A 17,845-nucleotide genomic window follows, 5' to 3' on the forward strand; every position below is an offset into this window, starting at 1 on the left:
GTGATGCCTCTACGTTTAATGGTATCGAAAACTCATAAGCAAATATTAACTCACTAACATCTTCATATATTGTTTTGACCAACACATATTCTCCTAAATTTACCAATTTAATATTTCTACTAATATATTAACATAATTTGTTTTTTCCTTACAGTTATAATTAGGAGTTCCATCAAGTAGGTGAAAAAATGGTGGTATAAAATTTACAGGAAAAGTTTTCTAAGAAATGGAACAGATGGGCATCCAGCTTTAGCAGTGACCACTATTCACTAACACAGCTACTTGCCACTTTTGCCTTTTCAAATCACTACTAACTAGACTAACTACCTTCTTGCTATACAAAATGTGGTCTGCAGACCAGAAACATCTGTCTCACTTGACAGACACTGGGGCCCAACTAGAGGCCCTACTGAATCAGATTCTGCATTGTAATAAGATCTCCAGGCGATGCCTGTGCTCATTAAAGTTAGGGAGGCATTACGCGAATCTACCAAGGCGATCAAAGACAGGGAATACCATGCAGAGAGACCTTGGATACAAGACTCAATCACCATATGTGCAACATAGAAGCCTGTGGCTTTAGGGCATAGAGTTGGATGAGGGTCTGAATACCTGGACAAAGCTTGCCTTGCAGAGAAATGTGGATTCTGGAAAGGAATGCAGTCAGTCTTACATGGGCAGTCCTAGGAGTACCTGATGACCCCTTTGTAACAGATGAACTGCACAGGGGACCTGGATCTCTTCTGGCTCAGAGAATATGACAGTAGTGGCTTTGGCAGCAAAGAAACTCAGGAGTAGAACAATTTCCTAATTTCTTCAATGGAGGACTGGTGGCTTTCCAACTGGTATATCACAGAACCACAGGAAAAGATACAGGTTATTTCTACGTAAGATTACATAGCATCTTCGCTTGATTCTCATGAAACATAAGCTCACAAGGAACACAAAAACAAACAAACAAGAAAACAATGCCATTAAGAACGCTGAGAAATTATACAGAGGAAAAACAAGAAAACTAAACAGCACAAACATCTTCTAGGAAAGAAGAACTGGGGGAGGCAGATTATTACACTGGCACTCACACTCTATTTCCTGAGAACCTTTATATGAGTTAAGTACAGTCTCTAGCATAGTCAAGTTAAATTTACATCTGTAAGACTGACAATCACATACAATACAGGCTATCATTGGAAAATGAAACTTGAAGCCCATAAAAAGTTTGAAATCATTCAGAAGTATCCAAAGGTATGTTCAGATGTGTATATGATCACAGTTTTCTCATCCAAGTCTGTTTTCTCATCTACAAAATGGGAACAGAGTTTAGCTGTGAATAGTCCTGGGCACTCTGAATCCATCTGCATCCTTACTTTTGAGTCTCTTTGGTGCCTCAGCTGCTCAGTTGGCATCTCCAAGGCCACAGAAGCCAGTAGGATAGGAAATTTTTTTGGCAGGACTGTGATGGAGTCAGGTCATGAAATCCTAGCTTTAGTCTGCTCCAGATGTATATCTTCAATCTTTACTCCATGGTTACCGCGATTATTGCAGCAATTTCACCCAACAAGCCAATACCATTGCTAAGAAATCTCTAGTCTCTTAAAATAGAAAATACAGGTCTATTTCATAGAAATTAATATTAGAAATGGAAAATAGGTGTCTGTGACTAATATAATTATATCTTCCTTAATTTTCTTATCTTGAAATAGTTATTTAGCACATGGACATGTTTACTTTTTCTGTATTTAATCCAGCTTTCTTGGAACAATTTTGTGTAGAAATGTACCTTCAGGTTTCAAGGAAACCTAAGGGAAAATTGTGCTTTGTCTTAGAAGAACCAGTAGTTTGGGGCAGATTTAGAGCCTTTAGTGTAAGCAAAGCTGACTGATTAAATTGGTAACTTTTTTTTTTTTAATTGCCAGCGTTCGATATGGCACAGTGAACCTAGATCTTTTCTTTGTTGTTTTTATGTGCAAGAAATTGCTCCACGAGAAATAAACCTTCTTTTCCTTACACTGTGGTTAAAGATAATGTTTTAAAAAGATGTCTCCCTGTTATTCACTTTTAGGTTTTATGATATTATGATTCTGTTGCTTATTTTGGTTACATGATTCTGTATGTATTTGGGATTTATGCTTTATTATAGATTTTGAAAAATGTAATGCTTATTTGCTTTGTTTTTAATTTTTACATTTAAGGACATTATTTTAACAATATAAAAATATTTCAGTGTGATTTCAGGAGTTTCTAGAATTTTGCATTTATGTAAAATTTGTACAGGTATGTAAAAATGTATTTGAGAATTTCCCTGGGGGAATTGAAGACATATATACACAAAAGAATACAAAAAGTAACAATTTCTTCATATAAACTACTTTCTAGTGACTATTATAACAGTTTTACCTCTCTTAGATTTAATTCTTATAATCATGTTTCTTCTAACCTCAACATCATTATACTTAATTTAAAAAGTGGTACAAAATGTTAAGTTAGCTCTACCTTTCTTTACCACCTCTTGACATGTTTCCTCCTATAAATAGTAGGTTCTCTTATGTACTCTACGAAATAGAAGTCTTAGAAAGCAAAAAGTTCTTATGTATCCTTAGCCCAATCTCATACTCTGTAGAAACACCCCTATTAATATCTGTCACACATAATAATCTGGCTTCTCTTGAACACTTTCAAAAATGACTATTACTGTTGGGAAATATTTCCTGGACTAAGCTTCACCCTGCATTTTCATAATGTTAACTTCTTCCCAAGCTTATAATCTACATCTTTAGAGAAGCTTAAGGCTGAATCCATATGATAGCCATTCAGGTATTTTTAAATTGTCAACATTTTATTGCTAAAGTCTTTTATGTTTTGCTCTCTGCCACAATCCCTTCAATGTTTTTCCCATTCGTAGTTTCTAGATCTTTTATTATCTTCCTGCTAATCCTTGCATGGCTTCTCCCTGAATTGTTGGTTACTTTTGTAGAGTAGTGATTTTACAGACATAAAGGCTTTTAAAATTATTGTCTGAACAACAGAAATAAAAGCTTTCCAAGGTCCCGAATCTCCCAAACTACATTTCATCATATTTATATTAGTGCGGCCCAAGTTTAATTACTTAGCAATACTTTCATTTTGTATTGTAATGATTGTTCAATCAACAAATATATTAAAATCTTCATATAAAGATTCATATAAAATAAAAAGTTCAAAAAAAGCTCATGTAAAATACTATTTAGGCAAGTATCCATTCATGCTGCATTCATGCAATTTACTTATCTGAGTGTAAATCAAGGCTTTATATTTATCAAAGCTGATATGCATTTTGTTAATATGCTTTCATAATTTTCATTTACAAAAATTATTTTAAATGTCTTATTCTATTTTCTAATATATAAGCAGCTTCCCTGAGATTTGTGTTATCTACCTTCTGGTGACCAATGAATGGGACAGTATTAAATTTATATCCCAAAGAATCTCTCTCCTGGACTATATAAATTACATATGTAGATAATGACAAAATAGATTAATTAGCTAATACTATTTGAGTGCAGAAGTTCAACCACTTACAAATTTACCAAACTGTATGTTTTCATAACCATTTTCTCTTATGTTGCCCATTTGGCTGGCACAGGATATTTTTATTAAATATCTTGGCAAATCAAGATAATCAATTTGTCACATTTAACTTACGTAGCTTCTAGCATCAAAACAGGAAATATTTATTTTAATATCACTTGGTCTTATGAAACTAAAGCCAGTTTCTGAAGAGAATTCCTATAATTAAATAAGATTATGCTGTATATGAAAAAGGTTTTATAAATTTTGAAGGTATTATGCATTGTAAGGGATTACTAAGGGTTGAAAAAATGATCTGCTTAATAATAGTCTATCCTAGAATTTTTTTTTGAAAACATTAAACAATAGGATTATTAGTTTTACGGATCTTCAGCAACTCCTAGGAAAAGAGCTAGTCATAATAAACGTCAATAAATAGTTATGAAATTAATGTCTGAATGCCTGTTGATTGTGATGAAGTGCCAACTAAAGAAGGATTTAAGGTTATATTCATTTAGGTGCAAATTTTAACTTTGCTGTTTACTTATACTGTGAATCCTGAATAATTTACATAACTTTTCTGAGCATCCTCAACTTCCTCATTGTAAAATGTGTTAATACCACCTACCTTGGGGAATTAAGTAAAATAATGTATATGAAATAAACAAAATAGCGCAAAATTGTTTACTTCCTTCTTTTACCCCATCTCTCCCTCCAATAACTAAAGCTGAAATGAATTAATTACTTTGTGCCTTAGTACATTGAAAATAAAACCAATTCATTTGAATTAGGTCAGGCAAAAGTTCAGTCATTTGGCTACTAGTATCCATTGATAATGGAAGTATTATGGTGTGTATTTTTTCACAGGGGCCATTTAACTGTAGGTCATTTGGATGTCATTAGGAGAAAGAATGATGATCTTGAATTGCATAGAACATTTCGTGCTTTCTCATGCTGTGCCCTTTACTCTTTCCCTTTTTGAGAGAAAGTCTGCAACAAAAGAATTTTTAAACTACATTATAATAATATTCTTGTATACTGAAACAAAAAAATGACAAATATACAAATAAATTCAAACTATGGAAAAAGTTGGTGGGGCAGGGGTGGAGACTATGAAAAATAAACAATCAAAACAGCAGATATGTTCCTAAATTAAAAGAAAATTAAATATTAGAATGACTAAAGGCTTCAGAAAGCTACAACAAAGCCAAGGATTTTTTTCATCTCTATACATACTGGAGTCACTTATTTTCTGTCTAATTTGCATTATACTTTATTATATAGCAGTAGACATTTTTGTTTTCTTTGAACATTTTATTCATTTACTACAAATGTATATTGACTCTGGATGTCTGTTCAGAAATTATGCAACTAAACAAGAACTCATACCCGTGATTTTTTTCAGATGGTTGAAGACCTTTATGGTGCAATTATCCAAGTTAATGAAGGAACAGAATCAGACAGCTAACCTTGAGAGGACATAATCCAAAATTTACTGGGTAATATACTATTTTTAAAAAACTGAAATAAGAACCAAACAATGTACCTCTAGTTTTTCTAAAACCAGTAATTACTTGTGGGTAAGTTATCTAAATTATTGAAACTTGGCCCCAATTTTCCCAGCTTTTTAAAATTAAAGAGTTATATTGTTTTATACAACCAACATACTCTTGAGTCTATGATTATATTAGATTTTTCAAAGTGACTGTGTTAATACATTTGAATATAATTTTCTTGTTTACAGTTTCTTTTAAAATTTCTCTACCAGCCTATCCCATCTCCTCGAACAATTTCCTCCCATTCCTCATTTATATTGAATATGGAAAGAATCACTCGTTAGAGTTATTCAAGTTATCAGCCTAAGAATTGACTACATTTTAACTTGCTATCATTTTCTCCTCATGATTTGCAAAGAACTGGGAAGCCTAATTACTAATTCGTTTCAAAGGCCTTTCGAGGTCATATTAAGCTACAGATTGTATTAGGAATGAGAAACTTAGGCCATAAATATCTCTCAGAAGTCTTGTAGTAGAAAAGTATATTATCATTTGCACAAAAGTTTAAATTTATGTTTGCTGTAGGTGGAACAACTCAAAATTCATTCAATCTGGAATTAGTCATTCGCAAATTTTGGCATGTATCAATTAATGTGTGACTCTATAGGGACCAAGACCTGCCTCAGATTTACTGAGGAGTAAGATACAGATGGCAGCATTTCTTTTTCAATATTTTTATTGTGATAAATATACCTAATGTAAAATTTATCATTTTGACCATTTATTTTTAAGTATGCAATTTAATGGTATTAATAATAGTATATTCATGTTTTGCAATCATAATCACCTTCCAACTACAGAAATCTTTTCATCCTTTAAAACTAAAACTGTATATCCATTAAACAATAACTCCCATTTCCTCTCTCCCCCAACTTCTAGCAACCACCATTCAACTTTCTGTCTTATGATTTCGACTACTCTGAATACCTCACCCAAGTAGGATCATACAATAATTTTTTTTGACTGGCTTATTTGACTCAGCATAATATCCTCAAGGTTTATCTGTGTTGTAGGACATGCCAGAATTTCCTTCCTTTTTAAGGCTGAATATTATTTCATGGTATGTATATACCACATTTTGTTGACCCATTCATCCATTGATGAACACTTGGGTTGCTTCCATATTTTGGTTCTTGTGGATAATGGTACGATGAAGTGCAGCTATCTCTTTGACATTCTAATTCCATTCCCTTTGGATATAGATCTAGAAGTTGGATGGCTGGATCATATACTAGCTCTATTTTCAATTTTTTGAGGAACCTCTTTACTGTTTTTCATACTGACTGTATGAATTTATATTTACACCAACAGTGTTCAAGAGTTCCCTTTCTTCCATATCCTCACCCAACACTTATCTTTTGTTTTTCTGATAATAGAAATTCTAACAGGTTCAAGAGTATATCTCATTGTGGTTTTAATTTACATTTACCTGATGATTAGTGATATTGAGCATCTTTTCATGTGCTTTATGGTCATTTGTGTATCTTCTTTGAAGAAATTTCTATTCAAGTCTTTTGCCCATTTTTGAATAGGGTTGTGTATTTTGTTGAGTTTTAGGAGTTCTCTATATATTCTCATCATTAATCACTTATCAGATATAATATGTGCAAATGTTTTCTCCCATTCTATGGGTTTTCTAGAATTCAGTTCATATTAACTTTTAAAATTTTGTATGTATGTCCATGTTTAGCCATTGTTCAGCTCCCATTTATAAGTGAAAATGTGCAGCATTTGATTTTTTGTTCTGAGATATTTTACTTAGGTCTCCATCTCCATCCATGTTGCCTCAAAATGAACAATTTTGTTGTTTTATTTATAGCTACATAATGTTCCATGGTGTGTATATATACCACATTTTCTTTATCTAATCAACCATTAATGAGCACTTAGGTTGGTTCTATGACTTTGCTATTGTGAGTAGTGCTGAGATAAACATACGAGTGAAGGTTTTTTGGTTTTTATTTTTTTCTATAATGATTCATTTTCCCTTAGGTAGATAGCAAGTAGTGGAATTGCTGGATTGGATGGTAATTCTATTTTTAGTTCTTTGAGGTATCTTCATACTGTTTTCCATAGAGGTTTAATTAACTGACATTCCCACCAACAGGGCATAAGCATTCCCTTTTCTCCACATCCATGCCAACATCTGTTGTTTGTTGACTTTTTAATGGTAGCCATTCTGACTATTGCAAGATGATACCTCAGTATGGTTTTAATTTGTCTCCCTCTGATTAAGTGATGTTGAGCATTCTTTTCATGTGTTTGTTGGCTGCTTGTGTGTTTTCTTTTGCGAAATGTCTGCTCATGTCTTTTTCCCAGTTTTTAATGGGATTGTTTATTTTTTTCTTGTTGATGTGTTTTTTGTAGATTCTAGATATTATTAGTCCTTTGTTGGAGGCATAATTTGCAAATATTTTCTCTCATTCTCTAGATTATGTACTTACTCTGCTGATTATTTCTTTTTCTCTGGGGAAGCTTTTTAGTTGAATTAAGTGTCATTTGTCTATTTTTGTTTTTGTTGCATTTACTTTTAGGGTCTTCATCATAAATTCTTTGCCTAGGTCAATGTCCAAAAGACTTTTTTCTAGGTTTTCTTTGAAGAGTTTTACAGTTTTAGGTCATACATTTAAGTCTTTAATCAATCTTAAGTTGATTTTTATATATGATGAGCGATAGGGGTCCAGTTTCATGTATTTGCATATGGCTAGCCAACTTTCCCAGCACCATTTATCAAATAAGTTTTCATTTTGCCGTTTTTTATTTTTGACCTTTTTGTCAAAAATCAATCAGTTGTAGGTATGTGACTGTATTTCTGGGTTCTATATCCTTTTCCACTGATCTACATGTATATTTTTGTGTCAGTACCATGCTTTTACACCTGCTATAGCCTTGTAGTATGAATTGAATTCAAGTAATATGATGCCTCCAGATTTCTTCTTTTCGCTGAGGATTGCTTTGGCTATTGTAGCTCTTTTTTGCTTCCATGGGAATTTTAGGATTTTCTAATTCTGTGAAAAATGACATTAGTAATTGGATAGGAACTGTGTTGAATCTGTAGGTTGCCTTGGGCAGTATAATCATTTTAACAATATTGATGCTTTCAATCCATGAGCATGGGATTTTTTTTTATTTGTTTCTGTCATCTATGATTTCTTTCATCAGTGTTTTTAGTTCTCCTTGTATGGATCTTTCACCTAGTTGGTTAAACGTATTCTAAAGTATTTTTTTTCTGGCCACCGTAAATAGGATTGAGTTCTTGGTTTTGCTCTCAGCTTGAACGTTGTGTGTAGAAATGTTACTGAGTTATGCACATTGATTTTTGTATCATGAAACTTTACTGACATCATTTATTGACTTTAGGAGTCTTTTGGAGGAATCTTAGGGTTGTCTAGGTATACAATCATATCATAAGGACCAGAGATAATTTGACTTCCTCTTTTCCAATTTGAATGCATTTTATTTCCTTCTCTTGCCTGATCGCTTTGGCTAGAACTTCCAATACTATGTTGAATAGGAGTGAGGAGAGTGGACATGTTTGTTTTGTGCCAGTTCTTAGGGGGAGTGCTTTCAACTTTTCTCCATTCAATATGATGTTGGCTGTGTATCTGCCATGGATGGCTCTTATTATTTTGAGGTATTTTCCTTTGATGCCTGTTTTTTTGTGGGTTTTTTAAATCATGAAGGGATGTTGGATTTTATTGGATGCTTCTTCTGTATCTATTGAGATGATCATATATATTTTTTAATTCTGTTCATGTCATGAATCACATTTATTGATTTGCATATGTTGAACCAATCTTGCATGCATGGAATAAAACCCATTTGACCATGACAAATTAATTCTTACGTGCTGTTGTATTCTGTTCCCTAGTATTTTGTTGAGGAGTTTTGCATCTAGGTTCATCATGGATGTTGGCCTGTAGTTCTCTTTTTTGTTGTCTGATTTTGGAATCAGGGTGATATTGATTTCTTAGAATGAGCTAGGGAGGAATCCTTCCCCCTGGATATTTTGAAATAGCTCTTCCTTTTATGGTTGATAACATTCAGTTATGAATCCTTCTAGTCCTGGGATTCCTTTTGTTGGAAGATTTTTTTTATTACCAATTCAATTTTATTACTCATTTTTTGGTCTGTTAAGGGTTTCTATTTCTTCTTGGTTCAATCTTGGCTAGCTGTATGTTTTTAGAAATTTATCCAATTCCTTATGTTTTCTAGTTTGTGCAAATAGGGGTGTTCATAGCAGTCTCTGATGATCTTTTGTATTTCTGTGATATGAGTTGTTAATATCACTTTTAAAATTTCTAATTGTACTTGTTCGAATCTTCTTTTTTCTTGGTTAAACTAGGTAGTGGTCTATCAATTTTGTTTATCATTTCAAAGAACCAACTTTTTCTTTCATTGGTACTTTTTATAATTTTTTTTTTGTCTCAATCTCATTTAGTTCTCCTCTAATCTTTGTTATTTATTTTCTTATGCTAGCTTTGTGTTTAATTTGTTCTTGTTTTTCCAGTTTCTTAAGGTGTGATATTAGGTTGTTAATTTTAGATCTTTCTTTTTTATGTAGGCAGTTAATGCAGTAAACTTTTCCCTTAGCAGCACTTTTGTTTTATTCCAGAGGTTTTTGTTTATAATTTGTCTATTTTCATTTGTTTTGAAAAATTTTTCTGATATCTGCTTTAATTTCTTTATTTACCCAAAAGCCATTCAGGAGCAAATTGTTTAGTTTTCATGCATTTTTGTAGTTTTGAGAGCTCCTCTTGGAATTGATTTCCAATTTTATTCAACTGTAGTCTGAGAATACATTTCATATGAATTTGATGTTTTTGAGACTTGTTTTATGGCCAAGCATATGGTAATTTCTGGAGAATGTTCCATGCATATATGAAAAGAATGTATATTCTGCCTTTGTTGGGTAGAATATTCTGTAAATGTCCATTGTGTCCACTGGGTCTGTAGTCCAGTTTAAGTCCTAAATTGAGTCAGTATGTGTCTTTAGCAATTAGGTGGGTCTGTTGTATGCAGCAGACGTTTGGGTCTTGGTTTTTTTTTTTTTTTTTTTTTGGTTGGTTGGTTTGTTTTTACCCTTTAGCCACTCTATCTTCTAAATAGTGCATTTAGGCCATTTACGTTCAAGGTTAATATTGATATGTGAGAATTTTTCCAGTCCTAGTGTTGTTAGCTAGTTGCCTTGAAGTAATTTGTGTAATTACTTTTTGGGATCTGTGATATTTGTGCTTACATGCCCTTTTATGATGGTGAGTATCATCCATCCATTTCCATGATTAGAACTCCTTTGAGTGTTTCTTAGAGGGTTGATCTAATAGTGGTTCTGCTGAGAAATTTGCTGTTAGTCTCATGGGATTCCTTTTATAGGTGATGTGACACTACTCTCTAACTGCTTTTAAGATTTGTTCTTTCATGTTGACCTTGGATAGTCTGATGACTATATAACTTGGTAATATTTATCTTGTACAGTATCTTTCAGGCATTCTCTGCATTTCTTGGATCTGAATGCCTACATCTCTAACAAGATCAGGGAAATTTTCCTGCATTATTTTCTCAAATACGTTTTTTGGATTTACTACTTTTTTTCCTCTCTCAGGAATGCCTACAAGTAATAGGTTTTGTTGTTTTACAGAATGCCATATTTATCAGAGTCCTTTCTGAAAATTATTTTTTCTATATTTTTGTCTGACTGGGTTAATTTGGAAGGTTGACCTTCAAGTTCTGAAATTCTTTCTTCCGATTTATCTAGTAGATTGTTAAAACTTCAACTGTATTTTGAAATTTCTTTAGTGACTTTTTTATTTCTACTAGTTCTGTTTGTTTGTTTTAAATATATATCCCTTTTTTCATTTCCTGGATTGCTTTTGTGGTTTCTTTGTGTTGGTTTTCAACTTCCTCTTTCATTTCATTGAGCTTTTATGCAGTCCACACCTTGAGCTTCCATACAAGTCATGTCAGTTGTGGTGGTACTGGTTACTTGGGTCAGCCCAACCTCAGCCCCTGGGGGCAGTGGTCAGATGCCAGTAGTGTTGGACTGGATGAGGCAATTCTCCAATTCCCAGTCCCCTAGATGGTCTATAGCATGGCCCAGATATGTCCTGAAAGGGCTGGACCAGGACCACACCATCAGACTTGCTCTCTGGGGCCAAGAATTCATGTGCTGGCTGTGTTAGAGCAGGGAACACTGTTCTCTAGGGTCACTTGAAGAACTGTAAGGTGGGAGCAGGCAGAATGCTTAGGTGGTAGGCGCCTGAGGGCAGATCACAAGCCCGTGGTAGGAGGGCTGTCAGAAGTGCTCCAGGCTGCAACTGAAATGGTCAAGTTGTAGCAGGGTGGTTATGCTGTGGGCTTTTCACTGGGGAAGTCATGCCCCACTCAATTGGACCAATAGAGACTGGCATTTCCCTCCCACAGAAGCAGCAGTGCATTTCATTGCTGGGAGTGCATGAATGTGCCCTGACTCTCTGCTCACGCCCTGGCCCAAGGACAGCAGAGGCAGTAGTAGTAGTGTCAGTGACTTTTTGGGGAGCTGAAGGGTTTACTGGTGTCCTTACAGCCTGGAGGTCAGACTGTAAGGAGCTGCAGCCATAGTGCTCATGTGGGAACAAGGCAGCTGTGCTGGGAGCCTAATGCTGAGGTGGGTGGGCACTGTTTAGCAGGCAACAGTGGAAGTAGGGAGTTGTGCAGTGTAGTCTGTCCACTCCTTCCTACCATGTCTGCAATATGTCTTTGGGATGTGTGAAAGTGCCTGTCCTCCCCACCCTGCCCTTATCAGGTGGCAACAGCTGACACCAGGATGTTTGGGAATTAAAAGCCTGTGGTATTTCACTTGGTCTTGAGCAGTGCCTCTACACAATCTTCAGGCAGCTCTCTGTGTTTACCTGGAAGCCCAAGGGGGTCAAAGAGGCTCCCTTATAACTAGGATTGTAAAGGTCCATGGTGAAAGTGTGGAACCCTGGGAGTCTCTCACTCACTCACCCCTTGCCCACATTAAGGAGCCTCTCCCAGTTCCGCTGTGGTGCCAGCTCTATAGGCTGCCTGGCTTCACTCTCCTCTGCTTTCCATAAATCCTATCACTTCTCTAATGAATTCAAATATGCTTGATCCACTTGAAGTGTTAGTATTTATTGACTATTTTAATTCTCTTCCATGAGAAGCACCCACTAACTGCTTCTAGTCAGCCATCTCTAACACCAGAACCCAATATTACCTTTTGTTTGCACAAAATGTTTTTGATCTAATGATGCTCAATTTGTCTGTTTTTTCTTTTGCTGCTTTTGCCTTTGGGTCATATCCAAGAAATTATTGTGAAATCCAGTGTTCTTAAGTTTTTGTTTATATTTTCTTCTAAGAGTTTTATAGTTTGAGGTCTTATATTTAGGTCTTTAATCCATTTTGAGTTAATTTTTGTATGTGATGTTAGGTAAGCGTTGAGTTCTCTTCTTTTTCATTTGAGTATCAGTTTTCCCAGAACTGTTGGTCAGAAAGACTGTTCTTTTCCCATTGAGTGATCTTGGCAGCCTTGTCAAATATCACTTGACCATATATGCAAGAATTTATTTCTGGGTTCTCTATTCTACTCCATTAGTTGGTATCTCTGTCTTTATGCCGGTACCACATAGTATAGATTACTATAGCCTTGTAGTAACTTTTAACGTCATGAAATATGAGTCCTCCTGCTTTATTGTTCGTTTTCAAGATAGTTTTGTATATTCAGGGTTGCTTCACATTCCACATGAATTTTAGTATGGGTTCTATTTCTGCAAAAGCATGTCATTGGGATTTTGACAGGGATTGCATTGAGTCTGCAGATTGATTTGGGTAATATGAACCTCTTAACAATATTAAGTCTTCCAATCTATGAACATGGGATGTGTTTCCATTTCTTTATGTCTTAATTTATTCTTTAATTTTCATTGGGTAAGTCTTTAACCTCCTTGGTTTAATTAAATTCTATGTTTTTCATTTCTTTTGATACTATTGTAAGTTGAATTGAATTGTTTTTTCAAATTTTCTAGATTTTTTTATTGTCTGCAATTGATTTTTGTAGGTCAGATTTTTATCCTGCTACCTGATACTATGTTTAATTGATTTATTAACTCTAACAGTTGTTTGTGGCATTTTCAGTATTTTCTGTATATAAGATCATATTATCGAAAAAAAGAGATAATTTTATGTACTTATTTCCAATGTGGATGCCTCTTTCTTTGTTTTGCTTTGTTTTTTGTTTTTTACTAACTGCTCTGGCTAGAACTTCTAGTGCTATGTTGAATAGAAGTAGTAAAAGCATGCATTTGTGCTTTGTTCCTGTTGTTTAAAAAATCTTTTAATCTTTCACCATTAAGTATAACATTGACTATGAGTTTTACATGTATGGCTTTTATGTTGAGATTGTTTTCTTATATTCCTTTTTAATCATGAAAGGCCATTGAATTTTGTCAGATGCTTTTTCTGCATCAATTGAGATGATCTTATGTTTTTAAATTCATTCTGTGAATGAAAAGTATCACACTGATCAAATTTTGTTTAATGAACCATCCCTACATTCTAGAAATAAATCTAACTTGGTCATGTTCTATAATTCTTTTAATACACTGCTGAATTCAATTTGCTAGTATTTTCTGGAGGATATTTACATCAATTTTCATGAAATGATCAGTCTGTATGTAGCTTTCTTTTCTTGTTGTGTCTTTGATTTTGGTTTCAAATAGCTATATTTTTAATAAGCCCTCTAGAAGATTCTAATGTGTCAAGATTTACCCATTGTCATAATTTACAGCCAAACTGTCAGGAGAACCTCCCATTTTGACTAATATGTCCTCTAAACTGGACCTCCTTTGAGAATAAAATAGGGTTCACTCTTGAGCGTGAAAGTGTCAATGTTATTAGGCAATGGTGCCCAGTGTTTTTTGTTTTTTGTTTTTTTGTCAAACACTAGTCTATATGTTGCTATTAACATATTTGCAGATGTTAATCACATCTGCAATCAATTGACTGATAAGTAGAAGATATTACCTTCAATAACATTGGTGGGCACCATCCATTAAACTGAAGGCACAAAGAGCAAACATTGAGGTTTCCTGGAGAAATAAGAAATTTTGCCTCAAGACTGTAACATATACATTCTGCCTGAGTTTTCAGTTTTCCAGCCTGCCTTCGAATTGTGGTCTCAAGGCTACAACATCAACTTTTGCCTACATTTCCAGCCTGATGGCCTACCCTACAGATTTCAGATAAGCCAACTCCCACAATTGTGTCAACCAATTCCTTAAAATTAAACACACACATATGCACAAGTACACAACCTATCGGTTCTGTTTCACTGTAGAACCCTGTCTTATACAGTGATATTGGCAAAATTTGGCAAATCATCTTTCTTATCATTTTAACTCATTTCGCTTCTAACCATTCTCCTCTTCTATTTACAATAACAAATAGAATCCTCTGTTCTGATTGATTCATGTATAGATTTTGAAGAAAATTCTGATTTTGATGCACTTTAGAATAAGTGAAAGAGTAAAAGAAATAAGTAAAAAATTTTGCAATGACATATAAGAAAATGATCCCATCTTAAGATATCTGCACTTTAAATAATAATGTAATTATTATGGTTGCATTTAAATTTACTATCTTATCTGCCTTCATTTGTCCATTCACTGTTCTATTTCCTTTTTTTCCAATCTTCTCAATAATTATTTTTTAGAATATCATTTTATCTCTGCTATTGGATTTTTTTGCTTCTTTTTTTAGTGGTCAGGTTACAGTTTAAAATTTGCAACTTTATATAATCCCAGTGTATCTGCAAATCCTATTATTTCACTTCATATATAATGTAAGAGTCTTACAACAATGAACTTCCATAACCTTTTATTGTTTTTCCTACTATTTTCACATTATACTTCATGTATATTATTAACACAATATATATTATTTTTTACTTTAAATGATCACTTGTCTTTTAAATAAATTTAAAAATTTTTTATTCATATATTTATTATTTCTGGTATTTTTTATTCCTTTATGTAAATGGAAATTTCCTTCTAGGGTTCTTTTCTTTCCATGTGAAAAACACCTTGCAGATCTAGCAGCAAATTCTCTCAGCTACTTTGTCCTCATTTTTAAGAACAGTTCTGCTGGATAGAACTTTAGTATTATAGTTTTTTTTTTTTTTTCTATCAGGTCTTTCAAAATGGAATTTAATTGATTTCTGACTTAATTTTTGATGCAAAAACTGTAGTAATCTTTGCTCCTATGTACAAAATAGGTCTTTTCTCATCTGGCTACTTTCAAATTTTCTTTCATTCACTGGTTTTCAGCAATTTCATTAGGAAATACTTTGGTATGATTGTCTTTAGATTTACCCAGTAAGGTTTTTTTTTACAGGTTTTGAATCAGTAAGTTTATTTCATAGAATATGGAATATTTTTCAAGTATTTATTTTTCTCTCTTTTTGAACTCCAGTTCATGTATGTTTAACATATTGATGGTTTTAAGCTGTTTACTGAAGTTCTTGTCAGTTCCCACCATTTATCTTTCTCTGTTCTTCACTTTGGATGTTTGCTATTGCTGTATTTTCACTAATCTTTTTTGAATAGTGTTAAATCAGCTATTAATCCCATCCACAGAATTCTTCACTTCTGATAATTGTATTTTTCATCCACACAAGTTCAGTTTGTTCTTTTATATACTTTTCATTTCTCTGCTATTTTCATGCTTTTCTTTTAATTTTAGGCTTGCTTATAGTATCTCCACTTGCTCTGTCATTTCTTTCTAAGTATCTTTTTCTACTAACCTTTCTACTCATTACAAATTTAGATTCTTCCATGTCTGTTAAGCTTTAATTGGATACTGGACCTTATAAATTTATGTTGATGTCATTGTTGAGTTTAGTTGTCTTTAAAGAGTGTTAGGCTTTAATCTGACAAGCAACTAAAGTTACTTGTAGATTAGCTTGTTTCTTTTTGAGGCATATTTTAAAACTTTTCCAAAATGACCTACTTTTACCCTAGTATTAAAATATTACTCTTCTAATGCCTCTCCTTAATTCTTTGGTTGTTTAAAAAAGACTTATCAGAACCAATATGTCTCCAGTCCTTTGTGCATTCTGATAATTGTTGAACTCACATTTGTAGCTCCCACAGTTGTTCTTCGGCTGGCCTTCTGAAGTTTTTCCATATATATGCATGGCTTAATGTTCAGTAACACTCTCAGGGAGACTCCTATGCAGATTTTTGGATTCTTTTTCCACAGTGCTCCCTTTTCTCCAGCACTTTGCCCAAGATATTCCAGGTGCCTCAATTTTCCCAAACACTTTTCTCTGTCTCCTTGACCCAGAAAGCCTATTGTCACTAATTATCCCTCTGTCTACCCTTCACACCTTTTTTTCACCATGATCTGAAAAATCCTCCTGTCAGAAAGCTTGGGTGATATCATAGGACATACTTCACATGTTTCTTTTGTTGTTGTTGTTGAGACGGAGTCTCGCTCTGCCGCCCAGGGTGGAGTGCAGTGGCCAGATCTCAGCTCACTGCAAGCTCCGCCTCCCGGGTTTATGCCATTCTCCTGCCTCAGCCTCCCAAGTAGCTGGGACTACAGGCGCCCGCCACCTCGCCCGGCTAGTTTTTTGTATTTTTTAGTAGAGACGGGGTTTCGCTGTGTTAGCCAGGATGGTCTCGATCTCCTGACCTCGTGATCTGCCCGTCTCGGCCTCCCAAAGTGCTGGGATTACAGGCTTGAGCCACCGCACCCAGCCACATGTTTCTTGTCTTGTGTTCTCAGTTCGTTTCCTATATATATAGTCACTGAATGTAGTTATTTATGGCAGTAGGCTCAAGGTGATTTTAGTGACTCTGTCATGGCTGAAAGTAGAATTAAGTAATGTTTTATTTGGAATATTTCTAACCACTAATAAAATTAAATATTTGGTTATATCTCCATTCTTATGACGTCAGACTAAAATTTAGTAAGTATCATCATATATTTTTATTTATAATTAAAAAAATAGTTGTTTACATGACATATAAGCTAAAAGTTTCTGGAATCCACAAAGTTCTGGCTGTTTTCACTCAGTGTCAGAATAATCTAAGATTTTACTTTCATTTCTTCCCCCTTGATGATGCAGAGACCTTCAACCTCAGATTTTTGAATTATAAAAAAGATTACAGTTTATAATTACAGCATTACATTTTTATTCTGCAGTAGAAATTAAAAATATGTCTTTTCTATTTATTTCAGTGCTACTGAATCTCCCATTAAAACCTCACATGTGCCTGTCACTTGTTTATAAGCCAGACCTAAAGATGTGTGCCTATTATTTGTTCCTAGTCAAAAATAAACATAAAATCTTGTATTTGAGATATGTATGTTTTATATGAAATAGTGAAGATTATTCAAACAATTTTAAATACAACCTAAGATAATTTGAAAGACTTTCTTCTATAGAATTATAGAAGCAGTATAATTGGTTTGCTTTAGTTTGTGGATAAAATTTTTAATGAAACAATTTACATTTTTATGCAATACTGCTGGTCAATAATTGTCTAGTGCAGCATGGAAAGTGTTCTTCCTCACAAGATTGAGGTAGACAGTTTATTCAATAAAAGATCATTCTTTTGGCACTTATCTTGCTGACACAGCAAAGGCTCATTCTTAGTGCACAGGGGCATCAATGAGAACTCTGTGCCATGACAGATTCAGACATGGATATCCTCTGCTTTTTGATTAAGCATGTCAAACTA

The 17,845-nt window shown here is 34.0% G+C and overlaps 1 protein-coding gene across 11 annotated transcripts in view; it reads left to right on the plus strand.

The window, feature by feature from the left end:
• The window catches only part of LOC140711153 (neuronal pentraxin-2-like), a 101,683-nt gene that overhangs the window by 57,107 nt on the left and 26,731 nt on the right, over positions 1-17,845 (plus strand). For 2 of the 11 annotated variants that reach the window (XR_012092292.1, XM_073014058.1), the window contains one exon: positions 4,952-5,038. The exons of the other annotated variants lie outside the window; for them this stretch is intronic. Coding sequence is in view for 1 of the 2 variants with exons in the window: in XM_073014058.1 (XP_072870159.1) it covers positions 4,952-5,014 (63 nt within the window). In the remaining variant the exon portion in view is untranslated. Of the gene's footprint in view, positions 1-4,951; positions 5,039-17,845 lie in introns of those variants that run through there. 11 annotated transcript variants of the gene reach the window in all.

Source organism: Chlorocebus sabaeus, unplaced genomic scaffold, assembly GCF_047675955.1.
Source record: "Chlorocebus sabaeus isolate Y175 unplaced genomic scaffold, mChlSab1.0.hap1 unalloc_scaffold_235, whole genome shotgun sequence".
NCBI lineage: Eukaryota > Metazoa > Chordata > Mammalia > Primates > Cercopithecidae > Chlorocebus > Chlorocebus sabaeus.